At 44.6% G+C, this 27,693-nt stretch overlaps 3 protein-coding genes across 18 annotated transcripts in view; 2 read left to right on the top strand and 1 right to left on the bottom strand.

The window, feature by feature from the left end:
• The window catches only part of CFAP206 (cilia and flagella associated protein 206), a 30,854-nt gene extending 28,014 nt beyond the window's left edge, over positions 1 to 2,840 (top strand). For all 9 annotated transcript variants that reach the window (XM_066994545.1, XM_066994546.1, XM_048079814.2 and 6 more), the window contains one exon: positions 1,175 to 2,840. In XM_066994545.1, the coding sequence (XP_066850646.1) occupies positions 1,175 to 1,405 (231 nt within the window). In that variant the 3' untranslated portion in view covers positions 1,406 to 2,840. The remainder of the gene's footprint in view (positions 1 to 1,174) is intronic.
• Positions 2,724 to 27,693, bottom strand: part of RARS2 (arginyl-tRNA synthetase 2, mitochondrial) — a 55,558-nt gene continuing 30,588 nt past the window's right edge. For 2 of the 8 annotated variants that reach the window (XM_066994551.1, XM_066994555.1), the window contains 7 exons: positions 26,409 to 26,476; positions 26,200 to 26,309; positions 25,511 to 25,606; positions 23,429 to 23,503; positions 22,472 to 22,535; positions 20,959 to 21,080; positions 18,839 to 20,526 (listed from right to left, as the gene is read on the bottom strand). In XM_066994551.1, the coding sequence (XP_066850652.1) occupies positions 20,994 to 21,080; positions 22,472 to 22,535; positions 23,429 to 23,503; positions 25,511 to 25,606; positions 26,200 to 26,309; positions 26,409 to 26,476 (500 nt within the window). In that variant the 3' untranslated portion in view covers positions 18,839 to 20,526; positions 20,959 to 20,993. Of the gene's footprint in view, positions 12,196 to 16,367; positions 18,497 to 18,838; positions 20,527 to 20,958; positions 21,081 to 21,771; positions 21,887 to 22,471; positions 22,536 to 23,428; positions 23,504 to 25,510; positions 25,607 to 26,199; positions 26,310 to 26,408; positions 26,477 to 27,693 lie in introns of those variants that run through there. The other 6 variants (XR_010830469.1, XR_010830470.1, XM_066994553.1 and 3 more) reach the window with 6 other exon arrangements.
• SLC35A1 (solute carrier family 35 member A1) lies at positions 4,844 to 19,438 on the top strand. The gene is made up of 8 exons (XM_013180121.3): positions 4,844 to 5,014; positions 6,819 to 6,996; positions 11,799 to 11,958; positions 12,301 to 12,453; positions 13,274 to 13,340; positions 16,883 to 17,059; positions 17,450 to 17,584; positions 18,882 to 19,438. The coding sequence occupies exons 1-8, from the start codon at positions 4,999 to 5,001 to the stop codon at positions 19,010 to 19,012; spliced, it is 1,017 nt and encodes a 338-aa protein (XP_013035575.1). The 5' UTR covers positions 4,844 to 4,998; the 3' UTR covers positions 19,013 to 19,438.

Below are 27,693 nucleotides of genomic sequence, written 5' to 3'. Positions count from 1 at the left end.
CTTGTTTTAATTGTCAGCAAAACCCTTTATTGGGGGGGAAAAAAAAAGAAAAACAAATAATAAAATACTCTCTCTTTCCATCACATCTTTTCTGTAAATTCATTATTGTTCTTTTCTGTATTTTCCTGTGACACAGTGCATAAGATTCAGTTGTAGATTAAGATACCAAACTGTGTCTACATGTAGGTACTTAAACTTCCATTACAGTCAGTATTGATCTAACTAGTGGAGTCTGGAGAGTGTTTTGGCTTATCCAGATATGAACACCCAATTACAGGCCACCTTAATCACTCCACAGACTTGGACTTCAGACTCCAGTTACGGGACTGCACCCTGGGGACTTTCTCACTTACATGAATGGGTCAGAATCCCACCACATGAGACTGTATTTTGTGTATTTCAGTGATAACGTTATGTCAGTACAATTTAAAGTGGTTTGTGTCATTGCTGACATAGAAGAAGGAACATACATTTTGTTGTTTTAAGTGCTCACTTGGTAATATTAGCACTTCATAAGTGATTTTGTTGTATCTACAGCAATTGCTATGATTAAACAGAGCTTTATTATTACTATCATAAATTACCTATCTTGTGCCACTTGCCAAGGGGCTAACAAGTAATGTCTTGAAAGAAGGCATTTTTTCCTTTTATGTGATACTCTGTGACACCAACCACCAAATCTCGTCACGTCTGGTAGAAACCGAAGGCTAGATCCTGTAGTTTAGTTGTCCACAATGTTTGGGATCCTCAGATTTGTTTTAGGTTGCAGATACCAGGAGATTAATCCGCCTTCCATCACATTCGGTGTACTTTCCAGTTGATTGAAATAAATCTGAAGCATTGGCAGAGCTTAACATGAAAATGACATTTCATTCTAACAAAACAAAGTCTTCAGCATTTAACAACATTTGAAGCACAGTTACCAAAGAAAAACATGGAAACAACAGGAGCCTGACTTAAAATTTTAAAATTCTGGGGCTGCATACGATTTTGTTCACAGATTCTGTTAGTTTCAGGGGATAGCTTCAATGAATTTAGGGTAGGATGAAGTGTGCAGTGTTGCAGGTTTGTGAAGCCCATAGAGGTACAATATGTAAATGCAGAACATGTAACACCTAAGTGCTAAAATGTTCAAACAAAATTTTGCTTAATGCGATTCTTTCTGTGTCTTTAGGCCAATTTGCGTCGCAAATTAACTCATGCCGTGCAGACTGATCTCAGCCATCTGAGAAGGGAGAACTCCACCCAAGTGTACTTGCCAAAAGATGTCAGCAGCCAGACTAAGCACGATAACTCAAGCAATGTACCCAGACCACAGATTTTCTTGGCAGGTCTCCGAGGAGGATCATCTGCTGCTACTCAGATGGTCAAAGTGGACTTAACAAGACCAATAGATGAAACCTAATTGAAAATGAGAAGCCTAAAGAAATATACTAAATACATATAAAAATCCCAACATATATCTGAATCAAGTTACCAAAAAATTTTACTATGTCTGTTGATTCCAGGAGCAGTTGACTTATTTCATTTGTCTTACTTGCTAGGGCTGCTGAATGGCATTAAGTGATAGAAATGATGAGCCTGAAACACACAGAGTTTAAAAAGCAATTTAGAGTGAACTTGTCCTGAAAACTTTAACTTAAACTAACATTTAAATGTGTAGTGTGGGTCTGGGATTTTCTTGATTTTGTAATACAATGACTGCTTGCTGAAACACTACCGTTAAGAGACGTGGCTTTGGTACATGAAAAGCATAACGTTAGACTCATCGCTTTTATGAGATGCAGGGCCCATCCTGCAGCTCCTACAGAGGCATAATTCTCATTGGTGTGAAGTAAAACCGATCGCGAGAGAGTCATCCAGATGTCACAGATCTGCCCACAGAGCATAATTGTCCAGAAGGTAACACCAGCAAGATGAAATGGGTTTAGGTTCTTGGGCCTGTCCATTCATGCTGCTGCTAATGTCTTTCCAAGTAATGGGCCTTATGAGCAGAGGCTAGGGCGGGGGGCTGAATCTGTCTGGGATGGCTCTGGCAGCCATTTGAGGTCTCCAGTAATTTCTGTGTTCGTTGGCTAAAACGTGTGCTTACCAGCACATGGCAAACAATAGGAACTTCAGGCATGTTTTTTAAAGCATTATTTCACTTGCGTTTAAAAAAACTAAAGCACAACAGGAAAAGGTTTTTATCTCTATTTCATTGCGGCACTGAAATATGTGCCAGGTCTGTTAAGCTCAACAGCAGCTATTATTTCTCTTTGTGAAAAGCTGAATCAGCTGAGCTTTAAAATCTCAGACAAAGTAGGGAATACATTAAAACAGAGATGCTTTTCACAACAACAAAAAGCTCCACCAGTTACTTTCTGCAAATTATCCTGAGGCACCTGTGTGACTGCATGGGATTGGCTAAGGTTTTTAACTCTCCTTTTGGTCAGGTGCGCGCCATGGTGCATCATGGTTTCCCGGGCCATTGTTATACCAGCTTGTGATAATGAAGTGTGGAGATGCGAGCTGCTAGGTGACTTTTCTGTGGCATTGTGCAGGATAACATTCTCTTTCTGTTTAACTGTCCAAGGTGTACTTGGCTTCACTTCTTAAAGTTAAACATCTGGGACTAATCCACAAGGTATTACCAAAAATAATAATAATAAAAAAGATCAGAAGGAGAGTGCATATAAAACTTAGATAACTGTTTCTACTAGCTGATTTTTCCCTTTTGTAAAAAAAAAAAAAAAAAAAAAATCAGTAGCAGCCAGATACGCTGCTCCTCCAGGTTTTTCAATGATGAGCTGGCACTGATTTTCAGATTTATTAATAAATACATGAGTGCTATTACTTGCAGCTTTTCTAATTCAGAAAAGGTATCCTGTTGATGGTAAATGCAGTACTTTTTGTTCTGTACATTTTTATCATCATTTGCTTTGAACCTTTTATGTTAAAGTTCTTACCTTGAACCAATGAGCTGGTATTTTAAGAACATACAAATACACTTATATAAAAGAAAACTGATGAGTGAAAATCGTTTTCATTCTTTTACATTTGCGGAAGCTATGGCAGTATTGTGAAATAGTGGGGAATACAACTGTAATTTCAGATTTGACACAGCAGAAACACGTCAATATGGAAAAGTTTACTACTGGCAGTGACAAAGAGGCGTGTGAGATTGTCCCTTCCTGGGTGTTTACTACCATTAAAATAGTTAAAAAAAAGGAGAGATTATTTTTCAGAATGGCTTTATTCATGTGGAAGGGGAGACAATTTTCAGTTCATGCCCATTTGAACTTGAGCTTGTCTTCACTTGAATCTCCCCTTCTTTTCAACAGCTCTTCCTGGTGCAACAGTGAGTGTGCTTATGATGGAAAGATCATGCAAGGCCTAGCCTTGTAGCCAGCAGTTTGGTACTGAAGTGCAGTGCATGCAGCTATCAGGCTTCAAGGTTATTCAAAGGGTAGCTCATCGCAGCACAGTGGCACCCTTTGCATTTACAGCTGTTTTTTTGCGTTTTGATGTTGTTTTTCCTTTAAGATTGTGCTGTTTGGGGAGCACAACAGAGTTATGTAGAAAGCAAGAGATACACAGATTGCAGCCTAACAGTTCACTCGAATTCCTCAAGCTTTGCTCCATAATTTGCATGCATAAATTCAGCCACTGAAATCACCTGGTGGCTGCTGCACAGATTAAAATATCGCTCCATTTCCACGTCCTTCAAACCTCCTCAGCCTCCAAAGCAATGCATCTAACACAGCCTCTCTCCTCCTCAGTGCGCTGTGTTCAGTCGTAGGCAGCCGCTACCTGGTGAGGCCCCCTGGGACCTGAATGAAGTCTCCACGCAGTGTCTGCTGCAGAGCCGGGGGGGGGTTTCAATGCTTTCCCTTTTGCCATCATTGCTGAGAAACAAACTAGCTGGGTAGAGGTTATGAGGGGAAGGAAATGTGTAAGTAACAGTGTATACGTTCAGTAAGTGCAAATTAGAAAGTTTGCATTGTAATAGGAACATTACTAAAACCACTGTCTTGTCCTGGTGTGGGCTTCCCTCTTGCCATAACCGTTGTGGAGAGGGCCCTGCCACCTGCCTTGCAGCATCCAGCCCTCGTTTTGGTGCTTTCCGTCCACCTCAGGACGAAAAGGGATGCGCTGGTGTGAGGTGATGGAGTCCAGTGGGCACGGGCACTTCATTTGCCTGTCTGCACTTGGCACCAGTGGGACCGCACCTCACGTGCTGTGTTCAGTTTTGGGCCCCTCAGCACAAGAAGAACACTGAGTTACTCGAACAAGAGATCTGGTGACGGGACTAGAAAACAAGGGTTACGAGGGAGGAACTGGGGCTGCTTGGTCTGGAGGAGAGGAGGCTGAGGGGAGACCTCATCGCTCTGTGCCACTGCCTGGAAGCAGGCTGTAGTGAGGCGGGTGTCGGTCTCTTTTCTCAGGTGACAGGACAGGAGGCAACGACGGCCCCGTGCTGTGCCAGGGGACGCTCGGCTTGGGCACCGGGAGAATTTCCTCACGGAGAGGCTGCCGGGCAGTGCCGCGGGCTGCCCGGGAGGTGGTGGGGTCCCACCCCGCAGGTATTTCAGGGCCGAGTGGCGTGGCACTGAGGGACGTGGTTTGGGGTGGATTTGGCCATTAGGTGGTGGTTGGGCTGGATGCTCCCGAGGTCTGTGAGGTGATTTTCTTATTTTTCATCCCGTTACCCGGGAAGCGCGGTAAGCGAGCCCTTCCTTCAGCCTAGCGCGTCCTCCCCCGGCACGCTTGACACTCTTCCCACCACCGTGCTCGAGGCGGGCGCCTGCCGCGGCGCTTTACGTTTATTTATTTTATCATTTAAGGCACCGAAGCGGCCAACGAGCCGGGAACCCCCTCCCCCACCGCTCCTCCCGCCCTCTCCGGGAGGACGCTCGGGGCGAGGCGCTGCTCCGACTCGATGGTGGAACGCGGAAGCGGGGCGCGGGGCGCTCTAGGCCGGCTCTGCGCTCTCTATGGTGCGATGGGACCGGCACCATGTCGGCTGCGAGGGGTGAGCGCGGCTCGGGCACGGGACGGGACGGGACGGGACGGGACGTGGGGGGGGGGCAGCCCCAACCCCAGCCCGCCCCCGCCGCCTGCGCTCCCCCCCCCGCTCCCGCTGCGGTGGGCGCGTCCGGCTGGCGGAGGGGGGCGCGGCGGCGGGCGCGACCACCGCGGGCGCGGGGGGGAGAGGGGGGGGTGGGGGTGAGGTCGTGTGGGGAGGGGGAGCTGTGAGGGCGCCTGAGGCGGGTGGAGGCGGGCCGCCATCTTGGGGACCCCCGGGGGCTGCCATTTTGGGGCGGGGGCTGCCCTTTGGGGGCCCTTTGCTGAGTGGGGGCACGCAGCTCTTCCCTTTTTATGAGTGGTTGTCATAGGCAAAAATTTAATTTTACATAGCACTGCTTTGACTTAACATCTTAGACTTAAAAAATGTAAATCCCCACAGTTGCACTAATGCTGCTGTGGTGCTAACAACCACTGCTAGGAAGCACGTTTTTGTTACATACATGTCTGTATCTGTTTTCTCGATTCACCTGATTTAAATAAAGCTGGGCTGGGTTAATTTTACCTCCCAGTTATGCCCTCAAATTCCCCCTGCCCCCCTCCCCTAACACAAGTCTAACTTAATTTAAAACCGTCTGACAGCTGCAAGTCACTTCTAAGCGTCGTTACTCCAAAAACTAATTGGCTCTACCTTTTAAACGTGGTTACTGACGTGGGTGAGATGTTATCTGTAAGGAAGCACTAATTTATGTGATTAGAGGAGCAGGAGGTATTAACCGTACCTTGCAGTAGCGTTATGCAAGAGAAGGCAGCGCTGGCTGGAAAGAAAAATGAACCAAAACATCGCTTGCACTGGATTCAGCAATTAATTCCCATATTAAATGAACAAAGTTATTACAAAACTGCCTGGAGCTTATCTGTTAGCTCATCTCCTAATCAGCAAAGGAACATAAACTTATCCTAAAGAAACGCAGCTTAATTGATACATTCAGAACATGACAGATGATGCTCCAAAAGATGCTGCAGAAAGACCAGCGTGCACCCATCGGGTGCCGTATGTAACAAGGATATTTTACTGCCACTAGTCCTGGGACAAGCCAGCTCCCAAACTGTGCAGAATAGCATCGGTCCAGGCCAGAACCATTACCAGAATTGCAACGGTAGGAGTAGGGAAGATGCAGGGGCTACATGGATGATAGGTAGTCCTTGTATGGTTCAATTTACTCAAATAGACATAACTTTTCTACAGTGAATAATTTTTCAAGAAAGCCCTTTGTGTGAAGTCACTGTTCTGAGCAAACTTCTCATACTAACTTTGCTGGAAAATAAGGCTGAGAAAAATGCTGCTTTATTTATTAAGATTTGCAAGATGGATTCCCTGCCTTGCTGGTACTGAACACTTCCCCTTTCTTTGTTCCTACTAGTCTGCCAGTGCTCTTCGTGCCAGACTTCAGTATAGTGCGTGGAGAGGACAGGCTGCCGTTCCAGAGCAAGCACATACTGTCACCTTAAGGGTAGGAAAGCACTGAAAGACAAACATTAGTGTATGGGTAGTTTCGCTAGAACAAAGGATTGCTATTAGTGCAAGAGGATGGCTTTTTGTCAAAGATCTGGAGCTTTTGTACAGTCTTTTTTGAGAAGAGACTTTAAGATTTATCTTAGACTTTTTATATGAAACATTTCACAACACTGAAATTATTGTACGCTGCTGCAGTAGCCTTTGGCACAGTTCTGTGTCTGTAGGACACCCTGTTTCAGTTCTTAAATTAAAGTGAAGGGCATGCTAAGTTGATATCTTTGTTTTCTTTCAGAAAATGTCAGCTTACTGTTCAAGTTGTACTGCCTCACTGTGATGACCCTGGTTGCTGCAACATACACAGTAGCGCTGCGGTACACGAGGACAGTGCAGACAGAACTCTACTTTTCTACTACAGCCGTGTGCATCACCGAAGTTATCAAGTTATTCTTCAGTGTGGGCATCTTGGCTAAGTAAGTATGGGAACGCTAATCAGCATTTTGGAAATGAATCCCCGCTTTTAACCTCACGCTCTCAGTTACTGAAGTGCAGATAGGTGTGAGTGCATGGCTGGCTTCGCAGGCTGCGGAAGAGTTGTTTTAGTGCGGGTTAGAGCTTGTGAGTCCTCAGCTGAAACTACTTTGTAAACAGCTCGATATTCAGGTGTGTCCTTCCTGCATATTTTCTGTATTCATATGCCTTGGAATACGCTCAAAATGTCAGCATGGGTTATCTACAGCGTTCTGAGTCTTTTAGAGTATTGGCGTAGGTGAAAGCCTGACTGAGCCGAGTTATATACAATTGTAATGTTCCTACATGTAAATTTTCCCAAACAATGTTATGGAAAGACATTTTGCTGTCTCCAATATCCCAGGGAGTCAAAGCTGAGACCTTCTGGTAACCATGAGAATTTCTGTAATCTCACCTTGCCACCAAGAACTGTAATTCGAATCCAGGCGTGAGCATCTGAAGAAGTAGTGAGGCCATCAATCTGCTGTCTTACCTCTCGGTTTCCCTGTGCTACACCCTTCTTTGGAAGGGCCTTTACTCTCTGGATTCTTCCAAAGCCCAGTTCTTGCTGTTTTGGCAGAATTTGTTCTTTCAGGATCTCTGCGTGTCTTTGTGGCTTTTTATACATCAGAAGGCCGTCTGTTTTGTGCTAGAGGACTGTGAAGTCACATGGTGTGCCTCTTTTTCTTTTTTATCAGATCTTTTCTTCTTAACATCAAAATGGTGGTTTAGTTGCTTTAGAAATGAGCCAGTATTTGAATTTGTAGGGCCACTGTGGCAAGCAGCCTTCTGTTTAACTTTCATTAAAAATGGCGCTGTGGTTCTCACAAGGTTGTGGCAAGCGCAGGTCTTGACCCAGTCTGCTTTCTGGAGACGTCAGCAGTCCGCGTTTCTGAATAGCGAAGGGTCTGTGGGTGGGATTTGGTAACTTCTCAAATTTGTGGGACCGAGACTGCCCGTGGCCTACCAGAGGGGTGTAGTTCCAGCAGGGTAAGCGGTGGGTCTGTAATACTGTGTTTCCTTGGAATTGCGAATGGTCTTTTCTGACTGAAATAATTAAAGAGGCATTTCCTTTTGTCTCAGGAGTTTTTTAGGACATCCCCTCAGTGCCAAAAATCTGTGTAACCTGCCACCTGGCCCTTGCCAGTAGCCAGCACTGGACGCTTAGAAGCAAGAGGGCAAGCACAGGCTCCCCTTCCCTTGCTTGGTGGCAGATGCTCATGGTTTCCCAGCCTGGAGGCTGCGTGCGTGCTGTGGCTGTAGCTCCTAATGATTCTGCCCTCTGCAAGACTGTGCGGGTCCCTTTTGAACTGTTAGTCCCTGTTGTGCCTGTGAAATGAGTTCTGCAATATAATCACACAGTATATATGGAAAAAATACTTCTTTTATGAACGCTTTCCTTAGCAATTTCACTGTATTCTGTCATCATGTATTGAAAAACATCATGAATAACCTTTCCCTCTTCGTATTTACCACTCTTGTTTTCACATCTCTGCAGATCCTTTTTTTTTTTCACCACTCATTTCTTTCCTAAGCCAGGAGTCTTATCTAATTTTTTCTGTGATCATCCTAGTGCCCTTCTCGACAGCTTTCCCAGTATTATCGCGTTCCTTGTGAAACAGGATCCAGAGCTGCATGCAGCATTCAAGGTGTGAACGTGCTGTGGCATTATGCGGAGAGGTAACGGCGCAGGAAGCACCTGGCTGGGTGTCAGTTCCTCTCCTAAGGATCCCTGACAGCTCTTTTCTCTGAGCACAGCTGAGCCTCGAGCTGGCGTGCTGGAAAGCAGTTCGCATCCTCTTCCCGAGTGCCTAGAACTGGTTTAGAGATGGTTGCTCTCTTTTGGGGTTGTCATCTCCTATGGTTATTTCACTTTTTTTTGACAATTGAGTTTTGTTTGCCGCTTAAAATGGGATTGATCTTACTTGCTGAGCTTTTTGAAGGTTAAAATATCTATTCTGATCTGGTCAGCTTTTAAAAAACTTAAGGAGTTGCTTTCTCCATAGTTAAGAGAGGGAGATGGGCACCACCAGGCAGCATTCATCAGGCCTCGCTCACCCCTTTTGGGTAGGATGCCTCACGTGCTGGTGGGTGTGGAGGCCATCCTTTGCTGCCCGGATAACTGAGCTGTTTCTCAGGTGGCAGAAGACCTGGTGAGTTCTGCTGGGTGTAGTGAGGGACCCTGTCAGCAACGACTGAAGGTTTTCTTTTGGACACCACATACAACTCAGTATGATCAGCACATTTTGCCAGTATCCTAGTAACCTTCCATTTTAGATCACTTATGAATATGGCAAACAGTGCGAGTTCCAGCGTGGTTTTCCTGCAGCGTCTGCCTGACGGCTTCCTCCAGTTTTAGACTTCTGTCCTGCCAAGGCAAGGTGCCTTTGTAGCTCAATAGCCAGTTAAAAAATAAAATACAATCATTTGTTCACCACAGTTGGATACGTTTCACCACCTTTTCTTTTTGAAGCAGCCAGTACCGATTACTACAATATACAGGATACTGAAGTATGACACTCAGGTTGTTCCGGCTGCAGAATTTGTTTTCTTGCACATTCTTCTGTTACGCCTTCATTGTGTTTACCTTTTGGGTTTCTCCTGCAAAGCATATTGAATGAGTGAATGAATGCCAGAAGATTTCCTTTCCCAAAGGAAGGTTACAATAGTTGAAGCTGTGTAATTATTTATTCAGCCGTACTGTTACGGGAAAAGTCTCAACTTCTCATCTTTATTTGAAGTCCAGCTCGCCATTTGGCAATTACAACGTCCAGATTCTTAGATGGTACGTAATTTCTTAGCAATGGATAAAGAAAAGTTTGTTTGCAAACTCCAGTTTTAACTTTGGCTTTTTTAACAAATGAGTTGCAGAACTGATTCTTATTGGTATCCATCAACTGTTCAGACCAATGTAGAAACAGAATATATTTTTAAGTCAAATGTAGATTTTAAGTCAAATGTAGATAAACATCAAGAAAGCTGAATTCAAGCTAAATGTTTTTTTTATTTTCTTATTTATTTTGCTGTGTATGTCTGGGCAGCTTATTTTGCAGTATAAGCTACACACAGAAGCTTTTTCTTAAATTCTTTTCTGCATAGACGTGCCCTTTGTACTGACTTCAGCTTTCAGTGAGAGATTCCTGATAAGTACGCGCTTCAGAAAGCGAACCCCCCAAAGATGAACTACCCTATAGCACATCTTCTTCTCAGAAGCCGAAGTGAAAGTGGTGCCTGCTGGGCAGCTGTTACTCTTCACTGCTGAACGCCGTGCCTGAATCAGAGTGGGCACCAGCAGCTACTGCTGCTCTGATGTCACTTTGGACATGCGATCAGCTAAGTCACTGAGCGGCTTTTGGGACAGAAGCAGGTATAGTCTAAGTATTAATTTTGTGTTCAGCAGCCTACCTTAGTGTTGACAGATAGAAGCCATTACTGTATGATACCTTCTGACTTCCTAGTGTCACAGAGTAGAGCTCTCTCTGTAAGTGCTAATTATATTTACAGTCTTGACATCTGGAAGAGCAGCACTTTAGTCCAGCTGTACCTGGGTTATTAGCAGGTGCTCGGAGTTTTCTTCTGCATCTTATCTCCCAACGCCAGGCAATAAAAGTTCTTTGGAAAATAAGTTCTTTGGAGAATAAATAAACCGACAACTTTGCCTATAATGTCAGTGACTCATAATGCCTCGTGCAATTAGCCGTAGTGCACTGGCATGAACTCTTCCCCCTCCTTCTTCTACAAACTCTAAGTGCTGCTCGTCTGTCAATTTTTGTATCGGTGGTTGTCCCATGGCCAGACACGCCTTGCAAAAGACAGCTCTGTGATGTGCTCAGCGTCTGCAAGTCTGTCCCACACAAAGTTTCCCCGAAAGTTTGGAAAGAGCTTGCAAGTGACCTCGCTTGTGCAGTGGGAGTGCAGGAAATCACGCCCACCTCTCTTCAGAAACTGTATGGTCCCAACACTGTCCTTTGCAGCTGCGCCGTTACAGGAAAATGACAAGAATCCCTTGTAGCTGCCTGCATAAAGACTGCTCCAGCCTAGCTCTCACATAAAAGGAGGTATAGCCTTGGTGCCAGGCAGGGAGGAGGGAAACTTGAAAGGATTTTTGGAGGATAGAGCTCGTAAATCTTTGAAGAGGCAAATTTTAAGAACCTGAAGCAGAGTCGGGGGTTCATCAAGAATGGAGAACGTGCAGGAGCGAGGTGGTTGATGAAGGAGCCTGGGACAGAGAGGGTGCTAATTTTGCATAGTAGGAGTTTGGGGCAGGTAGATGATGTACGTTTGTAGGAAGAAAGAATTTGGGATGTGGATGAAACGTGGGGAGTTGATTTCATGGGGCGCTGCAGAGGATGTGAGCCTTTTGTTTGTATGGGTGTGCAAGGGAAGCAAAAGTGGATCTGGAAAATCACAGGCAGTTGCCATCACACACAAATATTAATAGCCCCTACAAAAAGGGGGGACACCCTTCTGACCCACTACTTGGACGCTTATTCCACCATTTACAGTGTTCATTGTTGTTGTTGAAGTCGTTACGCATTAATTCATTTAACCTCCTGATTCCGGAACACTGTCTTCACGTTTGGGGGTTTCTACTTGTTGATAACATCACTGATTTTTCCCACTAATTTTCTCCTATAATGAGCAGAAGGTAAGATGATTACTAAGAACAAGTTTTCAGCCATCCCAACAGATTTGTTGATTTGTTTTCTGTTTCCAAATATCAGCTCAGGGCGGTCCCCAGTTACATTACTACTTTATTTTGCAGAGAATCTGGAAGTCTGGCAAGGCTAGTAACATCTCTAAAAGAAAATGTATTTGGAAGTCCCAAGGAATTGCTAAAATTAAGTGTTCCATCTTTGGTGTATGCTCTCCAGAACAATATGGCTTTCGTGGCTCTTAGCAACTTGGATGCAGCAGTCTACCAGGTAATGCCCATTCTTGTAAGTACCTGATCTGCAAATACGTTTCTCTTCACAGTTTCACGAGGCGTGCATGTTAGCTCTCTGTCTGCCCAGCGCGGAGTAGTGTTAAAAGCCGAGCGATGCTTTGTTACGTTCAAGGCACACGCTGCTGTAGTGCTGTTTTTCTGAGCTGACCTGCTCATTGCCAGTCATTTCCAGTTCACGTTCTTGGCACAGGAAATGGTACAACGCCCCCAGGCTCTGTAGGGAATCGACAAATATAAAATGTCATTTGCCGCTCTGTAGTTGAATTTTCTGTTTGCTCGTTTTGGAGGGATTTGTACAAGCACATATTCTCGTCTTTAGGTGACGTACCAGTTGAAGATCCCCTGCACAGCTCTGTGTACAGTCCTAATGCTAAAGCGAACCCTTAGCAAACTGCAGTGGTTCTCGGTCTTCATGCTGTGTGGTGGTGTTACGCTTGTGCAGTGGGAGCCTGCTCAGGCTACCAAAGTACAGGTAAGAGTTTCCATTTTGCCATTTCTCGAGGAATAAACTGCCTTATACTTTACATTTCACTTCACAGCATCGTGGAATTAAGGTGATGTCTCATAGCTTCCGCCCAGCAGTATCCATTTCCTCTTTCCGACCACCTCATCTCCAGCACAAACACTGGCTCGATCGTTTGTGCTTGGATTTGTTGTGTACCAGTGCAGACGGGCTTGCAGCATTGCTCCAATCTTGCTTGTTTGGCAATCTTACCGATTGCCACAATCAGTATCAATTACCGTAGAGGTCCCAGTCGCTCTGATGGCAAGGCACCATCAGGGGAGTATCTGAGTAACGTACTGTTGCCAGCACTTGGCCCTGGCAGCGCTGTAACTGCTGGAGCGGGGAACCTGGGATCGAAGCCCTCGTGGAATTAGGAGTGAAACTGCAGTGCCTTGTGTGGGGGTGCGTCATTTAAACGCGCCTGACAGAGACCGTGACCTAATCCCCTTCCAGGCAGAAACAAGTGTCTTCTGTTTCTCAGGCCTTAGCTGCTGGTTGTCAGCCTTAGTGGGAGGGGCAGTGCGTGCAGTTGTGCAGCCTGGGCACAGCCACGTAACCGTGCCTCCGAGCACCACGGGGGTTGTAAAAATACACGTGGAAAATGAAACGCCACGGGTAACTTGTCACGACTACGCCGAGCTAATCTGCAGGGCAGCTCTAGCAAATCAAATCTGTACTGTAATGAAATGCTAACACTTGCGATGTACTTAATGAAATAGCTCTGGGATGGGTTTTTGTAAATGACTGCCGTGTGGTATCCTTTTTAACACAATGGTCGATGTTGCAGGTGGAGCAGAATCCGTGGCTAGGGTTTGGAGCGATTGCTGTCGCTGTGTTATGTTCAGGATTCGCAGGTAAAGTATTATTTCCACATGCAGTTCATACCAAAATGACTGATATTTCACGACGCTTAAGACAGAAAGTTCTCTGTCGCGTACCTTCTGCGCTGATAGGACGCTGGGAATGGCATCATCTGCATGACCTACACTTCACATTGATGGGACACGTGGGAGCGGCACAAAGCTGCGCCAGGGGAGGTTCAGACCGGACATTAGGAAACATTTTGTTACCATCAGGGCGGTCAAACACTGGGAACAGGCTTCCCAGAGGGGTGGTTGATGCCCCAGGCCTGTCAGTGCTCAAGGGGCACTTGGACAACGCCCTCGTTAATGCGCTGTAACTCCTGGTTAGCCCTGCGGTGGTCAGGCGGTGGGACGTGCTGGTCTGCGTAGTTAGTGCCCTGCCAACTGAACTGTTCAATTCTGTGCTATTCGTTAGCTATCTGTGTTGATTAGAAGATAAATGGGGACTTTATCCCCTCTGCCTGTAATTACCTTATGCTTGCAGTAATTATAAACCAGATTCGTGACATGATTGCTCCAGTTGTAAAAACAAATGGCTAGGAGCACGTACTGTTGGTTTTATGTGATGCAACGTGGAAGGCTGTTTTGCAAGTGGAAGAGCCTTTCAAATGCTTAGAATAATGTGAAGGGAACCTCCATAATGACTCAGTCAGTGCAACTAATTCATGTCCCTCAATTTTATGAGTTGATTTTACAGTGAATAGCTCTGTTATGGTGATCGAGTGAAAAATTTGCCTTTTTTTTTAAAGGGGAACTGAGCTTCTCAGCTAATTCTTGTGGCAGCTCAGCCCCAAAGCACACACTGCCATGGTCATAGGTGGTCAGTCTCCCCCTGCATCTCAGTTAGTATGGGAGAAAGGAAGCTGAGTAGCAGGAAGCCTCGATAAGCTGCGTGATGCTTTTGTTATGTTACGTTAGTTTCAAGCAGCATTTCCTCTCAAGTAGTTTTTCTCTGGCTTCCGTAGGAGGAGACCAGGATTGGAGGACAAATGAGCTGGTGCTAAGAAATAAGGAAATGCAATTACTACTTTATTTGAAATTTGGCTCACAGGAGCATATTTTCCTGGCTGTAAATTGGATTCTTTCCTCTCCCTCTGTAAGAAAAGGTGTTATCACTGACCTCTGGTGCCGTACAATCATGCAGGAATCATCTTGTGCTGTGCATACGTGCTTGTTACTCGTGGAAACCATTCTAGCTAGTAGGTGGGAAAAGGAGGAGGGTTAGGTTCTTGTTTGGTGTCTTTTCACTGAAATGGGCATTTTGAATTAGAAACAGTAAATAAGACTTTTCAGATCTCAAGCAACTTTTCCTGGAAGGTTCAAAACTTACTAATGTCCACAGATGCTCCCAAGCCATGAGACAACGTACGGCACTCACAGTGAAGCCTTCAGAGCCTCCTAATGCGCTCGTGATGTGGGTGGATAGCTCTGCCCCTGCACATTCTGACCTTTTAAAGGGCTGGTGAGGGCTGCTCTAGAGGGTTCAGAGACCCATACGGCTTTCTTCTGCAGCAAAAGGGATTGCAGTTGGGGTGTTTCCTCCCAGTGATTCCTTGCTGACAGCCGTAGCTTTGAGGCAGCTGGGAAGACAGAGGATTTCATCCACGCAGCTCCTTGTGCCCTTGGGGCTTTACATGTTGAAAAGTCCTATTCAGACTCCTTTCCTCTTCCTACTTCCTTCCCCCACCCACAATATGAATAAGTTATTCTTGGCATTAAACCTTCAATTTCTGGGCTGACCATATTAAATGTTTTATATTATTCAGCAAAGGACAAGAACACATAACGTTTTGGACCTCAGAAATGGAAAAAAGCTTTCTTCAAACTCCTTATCCTGTGATAATTTGCAAAGGTTTGGGGGCACAACAATGCTTATAAAAGTGTTTTAGACAAATACATAATGGCAGAGCCCTTGTGACTTGAAACATTACTAAAGAATAATTTCCCCTAAACAGTACGCATTCTTTCCTACATCTTGCCTAGCATAGTGATTTTTATGCATTTTCAGAACTGACAGCATCATGTCATTGGCCTACTTACTGTTTTCTTAGTTTATAAATAGTTTATAAATATGGGTCATGCTCAGCCAAGTTTCTGGTAAATTGATTATATCTGCTTGTGCTCTGTGGGTCTTCTCAGTGGGCACAAAGCTCGAGATAGGCTGTTGTGGGTTCTTTTAAGCACTACAGTCATTAACAAGACTAGTTTTTCGTTCATATTGTTGATTAAACTTTTAAAATAGTTTTCATATAAAACAATATCGTATTCCCTTGTTTGCTTTTATAATTTAAACACCTGAAATATAAACGTGTTCTCTAGGTAATTGATTCACCATACATACTCACTATACTGTATTATAAATTATAAATTGCATTTTTCATGAGTAAAAGTTAACTCAGTCATTTCAGGAGGAAGAATGGATGTCTAGGGTGTCTAACCCATAGGTCTTTTCGCTGTGCTTTGTCACTTCGTGTACCTTTCCCTTATCTTATGGAGGATCTTGGGCAATGTTAATGAGCAATAAACATTTAATCAGTAGCACTCATGCCAGGAAGTGTGGTCACACAATTCTTATCTCACAAATGGCTGAGAAGATGTCCGAATCCTGTGAAACGTCTCTTGTTTTGAACTGCAGAGGAAATTCCAGATATGAGCAGAGCTCTGGGAGCAGTAGTTAGAGGCAGCTAGCGATGGCCTTGTCAAACGGAGGCCATTGAGTCTGACATACACCTCCTGAGTCACGACAAAGTAGATGTGGAATTTCAGTAATGCAGGATGTAAGGGTAAAACACGCTGGTCAGCGTGGCACCGTGAAAAAGAGCTTTAGATTAGCATGAATTCCTTTTCCTCAGAAACAGTTTGCAGTTTCAATTAGCGGAAAGCATAGGTTTTGGTTCGCTTTTGTAATCTTTGAAGCTGTGATTTCAGAACATGTCTGCGCTCTGAACTCAGGGTTTCCAAAGGAATTCTCAGTCCCTGTACTGAGGTAACAAAGTTCCCCTTTTGTGGGAGGCTGAATTTTGTTGCTGTTATTTGATTTTGTTTTGTTTTCTTCATGTGTTTTTTTTTTTTTTCACTGCTAATTATCCTGATGGAGGAACAAATCATTCTACACCATACTGAAATGCATAAATAGTGTCCTGGGGATAAACTACCAGGTGCCAAGGTGAAATGCTTTTTTTCTGCTGTAAATTGCACGGGAGAAACTGTGTTGGTATCAGAAGTCTGGGAGAACTAAACAGAAATGAGGAACAGTTTAACAGTGAAGCTCATCAACAACTGAAACGACTGTAAAGGGAAACAGAATCTATTTTTGATGTTATGTACACCTTAGAATGCTCCTGCCCCAGAAGACTTACATTAACAGGATGTGTTGTTGGGATTTCTGCATTGGGAACTTACGTGAAGTGTACAGTTCTGTAAGATGAGAGGATTCCAGTAGTCTTGTCTGGTTTTAAAACACCATGAGCTGGGAATCACTAAAGTTGATGCCTTGTTCATCTTATAAAAAAAAACTTTTTTTCTTTTTTTAGGAGTTTATTTTGAGAAGGTATTAAAGAGTTCAGATACATCCTTGTGGGTGAGGAATATTCAGATGTACTTATCGGGGATTGCGGTGACTTTATTTGGTGTGTATGTGTCAGATGGAGCCCAGGTGCTTGAGAAAGGGTTTTTCTACGGCTATACACACTACGTCTGGTTTGTCATCTGTAAGTATCTCGTGGTTTTATGGTCATGTTACGTTGTTTCGCTTTTTTTAACTTTTGGTGTAACTGGTTGTGTGAACCTACAAATACAGTGTGACCCACTGTTGCTTACTGTAAGTGTTTTTTAATACTGTTTTCTTGAAAATTATTAGTTTATTCAACTTAAAATTGTGCTGAAAGAGTAGTCCAAATAACTGAGCAGCAGGTAGAGTATCTTTAAATGAGTCATAACTGATCTACTAGATGCCTTTGTAGATGTGCTGCTTTGATAGATATTGTGTTAAATCACCAATTAGGATGATGTAGCCCAAACAAGGAGTGTAGTAAAATGCCTGGCTCTAAAGAGTAACCTACTGCACCCTTACTAACAAACACGTGCTGTCTGCTTTCCAGTTCTCGCCAGCGTGGGCGGCCTCTACACGTCTATTGTCGTGAAGTACACGGATAACATTATGAAAGGCTTTTCTGCAGCAGCAGCCATTGTTCTTTCTACTGTGGCATCGGTTATCCTCTTTGGCCTCCAGTTAAGTAAGTGCCTTTTCGCCGTCTGATTTGACTGTAGGTGCAGGTTTCCGTCCTTGTTAGCAGACTGTACACCAAGGCAATCACTCGTGCCTCCTTTGAATGTTTCTGGTTTTAACTTACTCTTCTCCAGGAGCGCTGTGCATTAACGTATAATGTATGTTGTGTTCCGTAAGGTACCCGACGAGCCTCTGCTTTCGCAGGCATTCATGATTCGGTCTTTTAGAGGCATCCTATAACTTCACAGGGACAGGTTCTTTCCAGTTTAAACAGCTTACTAATTTACACAGCTCTGCTCACGAATCACTTCCTAATGCAGTTCAGGATGCAAATTGATAGAGCTGTTTCTCTGAGAGCGCTGTCGGTAAGTTATCCTTTCTCGGTGGTTTTAGTACAGCCAGGGCCAAATTAATTCCTCACCTATTTCTGCAAGGGCCTCACCACCTCCTGTTAGGCTATACCTGCTGCTGCCTTCCCGCTTGCTGTGCCCAGCGATGCACGAGAGCGCATCCCGCAGCGACCGGGTGAATACTTCTGAGAGGAAATAGCAAACTGCTGTGGGCTGTGTTCTACAGCCACGAAGGATTTTTCTCCCTGATCAGCCATGTATCTGATAAAGTATTCAATAACTCCTGCTCAGTCCTTTGCTATGGTTTTTGACTTTTCCACCATAATCATAATTTAGAGTTGGTATGGTATAATGGTTCTGATTTGGTGTAGCGAGGTGAAACTTAACAGAGGTTTGCATAAGAAGAAAACCATCACAAGCTGAAAAAGGGGGCCTTAAATCAAGTGATGAAAACCAGCTGGTTTTAAAAACTCACCTGGGCTGAATGGTTTCTTGCTGTTTGACACAAATCAAACCTGGACTGCTGATCTTTCTGTGAAAGCCTCACTAATAGTATTTCTCAAGTGTGTCTAAATTTGAAAAGGCAAACAAAATGTGTTATCACAGGCTATGCTATCCCATCCACTGTGTCTTTACCTTAGGTTTATTGTAACACAGGCCTGTCAGAGCGCATCTGGAACTGCAGAAGGTGTTTCACACTTGATTTTCTGACCATCACCACATTTTTGTGATATGAAACTAACTGAAATGCTGTGGGGATTGTAAATGCTCAGGAGTTTTCAGTGACAGAGTATGATTTTAGATTCTGTGAATTAAGAGCAGCTTGTTGTCCTGTTTACTTTTGAGTAATGTTAAGACTGTCTGTCAGACATCATCATCATTTATATAGCTCAGTCTTCTGAAGGTGGTTTCTTTTACAAAGGTGTTTATTTTGAACTGTTTGTTCCCTTTCAGCTACTACCTTTTCTGTGGGTGCTTTCCTGGTGTGTATTTCTATTTACTTCTATGGATTACCTCGGCAAGACACCACAAAAATCCAGCCAGCGGAGACGAAGAGCTCAAAAGAGAGACTTGATACTGTGTGACCTTGTCTTCAAAAATGGACAGACGAGGAAAAAAATGGACTTTCAAAACTTAAAAACTGCATTTTTAAAAAAATTAGCCTTAGCTAGTTGTGAAATGGTTTAAGTGGGATAAACTGAAACAGAAGTTCTTTCTTTTTTACACGTGAAGTTACCTGAGGTTGCTGCTGAGGCTCCGTTACTGCCAGGAGCAGGATGGGTATTTCACTGAAGGCATTACTCAGTCGTGATGGAAAATGAAGAGTCCCATTTACAAGGAAAAGAGAATGAAGGAACTGAACACTCAACTGTATATAATGTACATAATGGAGGGAAAGTGGTTCTTATTGTGTATTTGATAAACTGTCTTGCCCTTTGAGGGCAAAAATGCCCCAAAGCTTCAAAAAAATCTATTAAAAAGGGCAACTACGGCCAGCATTTTCTCTTAAACCACTTGGCAATTGCAGTTTGATTAACCACGGGGAGAGTTTCTCTTCCAAGTAATACGTATCAGATGAACAGAGTACTTTGCTAGTCTTTTTGTGACGGTTTAGCAGTATTTTTTTCCTCTATGCACTTAAGTCTCACTTGTCAGCCACACTTCCACCAGTAATAAGTACGCTTCAAGCATCATTTACCTAGACGCGAGTAGAAGTAACACTTGCTGCTGGGGTTAAAAAATTCATAATGAAAAACTAGTGTTTCTGTTAATTTGTAGATTCTTTTACTTTTCAATTTTATTTTCCACTTGCTGTAGCTGGTGGAGAGCTGTCCTATTCTTTTACAAGTTTTGGCAAACAAATTGCAATTGTGCAGGGAGAGATGGGTATTTTGTACTTGTATCTCCAGCTTGGTATGAATAAGCCAAATCAAAGTGTTGGACCAGAGAATGTTTATCGTTACACTTTTTCTCTAAACCTTTTTATGCTGGAGAACAGTTCCTGTAATGCTTGTTAGGCTTTGATTTAATTAGAGTGCCAACTGTAACATTCTCTTCCTGCCTCCGAGGCATCGCTCAGTTCAACCCTTCCAGAAAATGCAACTGCATTTAGGGAAAACTGACTTTGGGACATTTGTTTAAATCCACAGTGGAGTCAAAAATCTGACTTAGATTTATATCTCGTTTAAATTCCTTCAGACCTGAGCTACCTAGCTGGATTTTACTTTAGGTTGGGGCATATTACGACAGTAACAAGCTGCTTAAAATTGGTTCCAGTGGGAGTGGATGCTCCTCTGTGCCTTTTGCCAGCTGTTCTGTGCACACAGGATGGAGCACGTCCCCAAAGTGCCAAGGCCTTGGTGGCAGGGGGCACTGTCAGCCATTTCAGGGGCTGGCACTGCTACCTGTGCTGATGTGATGCTCCACCTCTCTTCAGCAGTGCTGTGGCTCTGAAATCGCCAGGCAGCAGCTGCCGCATGGGGCTGCTGAGGGGAGTGCCGCGGTTCCTGTTCCACCAGCTGAGCAGCAAACCCACCTTCTCCTTCGTCATCGGGTCAGCGTAACAGAGGAACAGGATTCGACAGATTTGGCAGTTGGTCTTGATGAATGAAGGTGGGAAGGCGATAGGACACACAAAAGAAAAGGGCAGGGTCCGACTAATTGAGTGTGTTCCCACACACAGCGCACCTGTCCTGCCGTGAGGCTGAACAAACACACAAGGGCAATGCAGGAAGGGACTTTCATTGCTTAGGGCAGTGCAGTGTAATTCCCCTCCCTCTACCAAAAGGATGTGTGATGTTTACAAAGGTAAATACAGAAAAGCTGCCGTTTATGGGAACTACCAAGGACGCTAGTGTCTTAATTACACTGCTACTGCTACTGTCTGGGAGAAAGTAACTATGGCAGCCGTGGCACCCCCACCTGGCTGTGCCATACATGCTCTTCTGCACTAAAAACCTTCAAGAGCAGAGTTTACAGAATGCATTAACAATGACTGACAGGAGAGTATTTACAGTCTCTTGAAAAATACCTTTTTACTAGGAGATCTGCCATCGCATACAGCTGTTACATCCGCGTTACGGGGGTAATGCCAAGAAGTTTCATCCCGCTGGCTAGAACAGAGCGTGCAGCTCGAAAGAGACTGAGCCTTGCCTGGAAAACAAGAGTAGGGGTCAGCTTACGGTGCTGCTGCAGAACAGGCTGTAGCAGCGAGGAGCAGCCTGTTAGAGGTGAGAACACCGTGTGCAGCCTCTGTCCCCACGCGCAGCCTTGGGATTCTGACACACGCACACTCAGTAACACCCCGGTGTGAAGCGGCAGCATTCACACCGGCTGTCGGTGGCCCTTCCAGCGTCAAAGGGACGCTTTCGGGTCTGCAAAGGGAAGCTGGGAAGAGGGGCCCAGCCCAGACTAATAGTGGCATTCATACATAAAAAAACGCAGCAAAAGAAAACCCACAGCCTCATGGCAGCAACCAGAGGGGATGCTCACAAAACAGCCAGCAACTACTGAAAAGTAAAAACCATCCGTGCACCACGGTGGCAGCACAGGCTGTTAGAGGCCAAGAATGCTGCTAAAATCCCTCCTCTCACTAGGCATGGATTGGAGGCTGTCAGGGAACTCGACTCTAGGCTGCTCTGAAAATTTCACTCTCACTTGTCAGTTCTATGACTGGCTGGTTGGGAAGGGCTCACTGCAAAAAAGTAGCTTTTGAAAACTATCACTCTAAGATAGGAAGGTGTTTTTTTTACAGGATAAGGAACTGTAATGCTCCTTGTAGCTTGAGTTGTCTTTGTTTTCTACAAGAATGCATGGAACCATCCTCAAAGGCAGGAATACCTACAGCAACTAAGCTCAGCTACAGCATGGAGCTTCATCAAGTCCACAGCACTGTCTCTCCCCCACACCACAGCTCTACGTTTAACTATGACTTCTTGCCAAAATCAGATTGGTACCTGCTTTTGAAATAGATGAAAGAACATAAAGGCAGTGCAATTATAGCATTTATGGAGCAGTTAAAGGGTCAAACATTGCCTGGGAGATTAGTAGCAAATAATTTGCGTCAATTTGGAACGCATATCAACAGCTGTCAGCCTTGCTGCTTTAGCCAGAATGGCAATTTAGACAACTTGGGCTACGTAGGTGGCAGGAGGGAGGAGAGAAATTCAGTTATCTCCTAATTCTCTGTCTTCCCACATAGCCACTAAAGGAAAACTGTCAGAAATTAACCAGCAAGTTACAGACTTAAATATTTCCTTTAAAAGTTAGAAGGAAGGGTGATGAGAGGAAAGGGGGGGGGGGCTTGTTTTTGTTTGGAGCAGTTTTCCTTATGGTGTTGTGTGCCAGGAAGATGAGGCAGAGCCACGAGCAGCAGCTCCTGCCCTCCTGGCATGGTGTCGCCCTGCGGGACCGCCTGCCTGCTGGCTCATTAGCCTGCGGGGGCACGTTCTGCAACTCCTGGCAAAGCCCCAGCAGGTCGCCCTTCCAAACGCCCTACGCATGCTCCTGCCCCGTAACAGCACCGTAACAGCGCCGTGCCATACCTGGGCGAGTTCAGGTGCGCTGCCTTTCACGGGAAGGGTTTTATGCGCCACAGCTGCAAGATGGCTGAAACGGAAAAGGTGGTGAGAAGGAGCAAATCGAGCAAATCGCTCTACAAGAGCGGTGCTACAGGCTACAGAAAGCAGCAGGACTGGAAAAGCCACCACAGCAGCATGCCACAGTGTTATTTTCTACAGCCTTTCTCACCTGGCTGAGGGAGGTCATGGCTTTCTGGAGCCTGCGTGTTGTCCGGGCATACCATCAACAGCTTGGTGCTTGTAAAAATATCAGCCTCTCCCCCAGACCCCAACAAAGCAGATCTGGAAAGATCTTTGAGAGCCACGCAGCCTGTCACTGCCAAGGTGCATAAAGCCTTACACAGTTTTTTCTGACTTGTTAAAGCCTTCCCCGTACACAGACTGTACAGCTTCCTCCAGCAAGTCTACTCCAGAGCTTCAGTGTCCTGACACAGGTCCCTGGGGGGACCCTCCCTACAGAGGCTGCATGCCCAGTTTGACTTCGAGCCCTAACATGCTTTTTCCATCTCAACACATAGGCTGAGATCAGTGGCTAAAAGGTTTTTGGACAACCTAGCTAAAATTTTGAGATTTGAGAGCATGTTATCAGCTCAAATCTCCTCTTAGAGACGCGGTTAGTCTGTTATGATTTTGGTTTCAGGCACTGGGTTACAGTCAAAGGATTCGTCTTGAAAGCAGTCAGTTCCTCAGGAGGATCCTGACTCCTTTTTTCCTGGTTCCAACCTTCATCTCCACTACTTATGCTATCATTTGCTATCCTACTTTATATTTTTTCTGCTCCAGAGAGGTCCCACCAATTTACATCTTCCCACAATTTTTCTCTTCAAAGCAGTGCAGATTTAGGGCTGCAAAGCCAGCTTGGGAAGACAGGCACTGCCTGTCCCTACTGGAGGAGGATGCCGGTATCAGCAATCGCCTTACCAAAGTGTGAGGAGGTAGCTGACTATGTGCTTGGGTTGCAGATCCTGAGAAGATCTATACAGGACCTCATCATACCTGTGAAGAAAGAAAACAACCGCTTGGTGTAAAAGTGGTAAAGTGTCCTCAGATATAAGGCTCATCAGACTTGCTGAAATCAGAACAAACACAACTGCAGAATTGACAGAAATAGTCTTCTGAACCAGACCTAAGCCATGTAATTAGCACTCAATCACTTCTTGTTGGAAAGAGATTGCTTCTGCTCCTCGTCATGCAAACACTGTAGACTGCAGAGCTCAGAGAGGCACACGATAGCGAAGAGAACACAAAAGCTATATTTGCTCCTGGAACATTATGTCTGGTTTTACATTTCAACAGTAATTGTAAGTTCCTAGGAGCAAAAACATGTATTAAATAACCAAGGCAGACAAAATAGTCCCTTAGATGCTGCCTTTAATAAATGCAGCTTAGAATTTTAAGTTGCTAAAGGGAATTTTGTAACATTAGAAAAGACAAAAACAAAGTGGGTTTACATAATCCTGGAATAAAACAGACTTATGTAAGACAGTATTCAACTGGAAAATACAAGCAGATTCACGGAGACCCATGGTTTTATTTCATGGGTTCTGCTGTCTGCTCGTGCCTTTTCACAAACAGTTTTTCACAACACCTAGCAAGTTACCCAGACCTCTCAGGCTGAACAGATTTCCAAGTGGGGAGTGGACCTCCTGGTCTTTGCTTAGCTTCCAAGCCCATCCCCACCATCATGGCCACGCTGACCTTCCTGGGATCTTCTTCCTTTAACAGACAGTTTTAGGGGAACTGTGGAGCGAGCTCTGGTAACGAAGGCTCGTGTAAGAGCAATAGCACGAGGGAGGGAGTGCTGCCCATCCCTTTGTGGGGAAGTTAGACAAACATCTCTTCTTGTGTGCATTCAGAGGCTCACCCTGGCCGGCGTGCCGCAGGTGGCTACAGTTCAAGCAGGGAAGGTTGCTGTCTTTATACCCTTTGCAACAGAGGTGAGACAAAATCAGGGGAACCTGTGCGTTGTCACAGTTACGGTCCCAGCAGCTGCTGGCTCCTTGGAGGCAGTGACAAAAGGTATACCAAAATTAATATTAATTTCAAAAAAAATACCAAAAAGCTATTCACAAAGCTTCCTGAAACAACAAAGTTGGTATCAAATAAAGAGCCCTTCTTCTGATAGCAATCTTGTTGCTCCATGAAGCTGATATTTCAGTATTGGCCTATCACAACTTGTTTGATTATTTTATCAGTTAATTAAATCAATTGCTTGCAGGGGTACACATGCTGCCTTCAATCTTCTATTCATTGGTCTGGAAAGTTAATGATATTCAGAACTGGCCAGCTCATTTTAAGGGCAAATGTTTGGTAGTTTTTCAAACAGCAGAACCAGAGCCATGGGAGGCAGGCTTCTGACAGCTCAGGCGTGTTTATCATGGAACTTTTCAAGAAGAATCTACTCTGGGCAACTCACAAGGAGGACAATCATAACTGTTATTCCTGAAATCACGACATATTCAACTGTGAATTTGTTAGCCACCAACTGCCTGGCCTAATGCATAGCCTAAATATAGCTTCCTGCTGGAAGTAAAGGCCCCAGATGTTTCATACAGGTTCCATATGCTACTTGGATGAACTCAAAGGCATTTACAACAAGCAGACCTGAAGCTCTCTAAAAATAAGAGCCCTGCAGTGGAGCAACAACCTCTATTTGAAAATGGATGCACACCTGGGATGCAGCAGTCCCTGCAAAGTACCCTGAAATATATTAACCCTGTCAGTTTTCACACAAAAGATGGGCAGCTATGCACAAGCCTGATAAAGCCCAAGAAAAAAACACGTGGTTTTTCTGTGAAATACAATTTCACTGGGTAAGTAAGACACCATTGGCCTTACCTGGAAGGCTACTGTTGCAGTCATTATGATCCAACAGACAAGCTGTTGCCCAAAATAGCCACTTTTCTCTTATGACTGTGCAATCTGTGTGTCCTCAACAGGCTGGCAGCAAATCAAAACGTTTATTTTAAGGGAACTGGTATTTGCCAAGAAAACCGGACAAACCTGAGAAGATGCTGAAGAACAGAGATGGCATCTGGCTCTTGCAAGCACGAGGCATTAACGTCAGTTAGCTGCTCATTCCCATGCATCTGTTCTAAACTAAAATGTAAGAATCAAAAACAAAGGCTGAATTAAAAACCCTTGTTAGCAAAGATGAACAAGAAAAACAGCAATTTGTATTGTGAAGAAGAAAGGACAGGTTATCTTTTATTTGAGCTGAACGAAATCAATCCAAGATAAAAAAAATGTAAAATTTGCTAGACATTTGGTACCAACAAGTTTAAAAAGGGACTGGCCAAAAAAAAAAAAAAAGTTTAAGTTGTGTAACTTGGTGTATTTTATAAGTACTGGCACTTCAGTTTGCACATGAGTTCCCTTAATCCTCATGCCATCGTTCTTCATCACTGACACCAACCACACACAAAGGCTGTAGCTAGAACTGTGAAAGTACAGGGATTGTTTAGCTCAGCCCTATAGAAATGAGATGGAAATTTAATTTTAATTGTCTTGCTCTTCTGGGAAGTCCTGACAATTGCTATTGTAAACTCACACCCCTGCTGAAAGAGTGAACATGTGCCTTATTTAGGGAAGGAGTTAACACTACTACTTAACGCTACTGTTAATGAAGCGGTTAGTTAATAAGGTTAAAGTAAGTGTCAAACTGTACTTCTGTATACAAATATTCCTCTTACCTGTGGAGTCTGGCATGGGTGTACTGCAAGAATACGCCTGTATCTCCACGACTTTGAAGAGCTCGATCCCAGCTAAACTGATAATCAGATGACAGAAGGCCTCGGAAGTCCTGGAACAGTAACTTAACGTTACCCAAATATGGATCTCCATCTCAATTTATAGCTTTGCACTGAAGATGCAAACATGTCTGGAAGTAGCTCAGGCTCACCTGAATTATTAGTGCAGCGAGACCAACCTTCTCTGCTGTCTCCATAGGGTCTTCTACCTCTTTGGTTGCTGAAAAGGAACAGAGAAAAAGAAATTTCAAGTCCTTGACAGTATAAAGACTTGCTCAGACTTCGAGATGTCAGTAAAACATGAGATCTTTTAGAACTGTGAGATAGCAAAACAGAAATTGTCAGGATGCATACAGCAAATCCAAGACAGAAATCTTTCTTCAAATTGAAGATACAGCTGTTTCAGACATGCTTTTTCCCACTTCCTCTGTTTAATACAGATTTTAAGGCTGGCTCATTACACCAGTCTAGACTACACTGAATTCCTCTTTGTAATTCAAACAGCCAATCTGTAAAACCAGGGAGAGAATGACAGAGGCGTTCAGCTTTTGTTTAAAAACTCCAAGCGATAGGAAGGCCATCCTATAGTCAAAGACAAATTGTTCCAATGACTAATAGAGCACTCAGATGCACAGTTGTGGAGTATTCATGCCTTCCCCCGTAGACATCTAAACTGGCTATACTCAGAGAACCTGAGCTGGGTGCTCCAATTTCACTTTAAGCCGCAGGAGGAGACCAGTGCTGTCTGCACATGCAATCACAGAATCACTTAGATTAGGAGGCACCTCCAGAGTCCGTCTAGTCCACAGTCCAACTCCCCTGCTCAGGCAGGGCCAGCTAGAGCAGCCTGCCAGGGCTGTGCCCAGACAGGTTTCAAGCACCTTCCCAGATGCAGACTGCACAACCTCTCGACAACCTGCTCCAGCACCCAGTCACCCTCACAGTAGGGAGGTGTTTCCTGATGTTCAGATGGAGCCTCCCGTGTTTCAGTTTGTGCCCACTGGCTCCTTCTCTGTCACTGGGCACCACCGAAAAACCCCCTCAGCGAGCGGTGGTGGTTGAGGTCGTTCCTTCCCAGATGCCAAACTTCACAATTCCTTTTGCTGAACTTCACAAATTTCTTCTCTGCCCTTTCCTCCAGCCTGCCCATGTCCCTCTGAGTGGCCAGCCACTATTTCCAGTTCTGCATCGTCTGTAAACTTGCCGAGTGTGCACTGTCCCATCATTCAGGTCATTAATGAGGAAGTTAAGCAGTACTGGCTCTAGTACTGGCCCCTGGGGTACCTCGCTAGCGATGGATCTCCAGCTGAACAACCACCCTCTGGGTGGGACTATTCAGCCAGCTTTCAATCCATCTCACTGTCTGTTTGTCCAGCCCAAACTTCATCAGCTTGTCTATGAGGATCTTACAGGAGGCAGTGTCAGAAGTCTAACTAA

Source organism: Anser cygnoides, chromosome 3, assembly GCF_040182565.1.
Source record: "Anser cygnoides isolate HZ-2024a breed goose chromosome 3, Taihu_goose_T2T_genome, whole genome shotgun sequence".
Taxonomy (NCBI): domain Eukaryota; kingdom Metazoa; phylum Chordata; class Aves; order Anseriformes; family Anatidae; genus Anser; species Anser cygnoides.
Note: the sequence above shows the minus strand (reverse complement) of the source record. Positions and strands in the feature narration are given on the sequence as shown.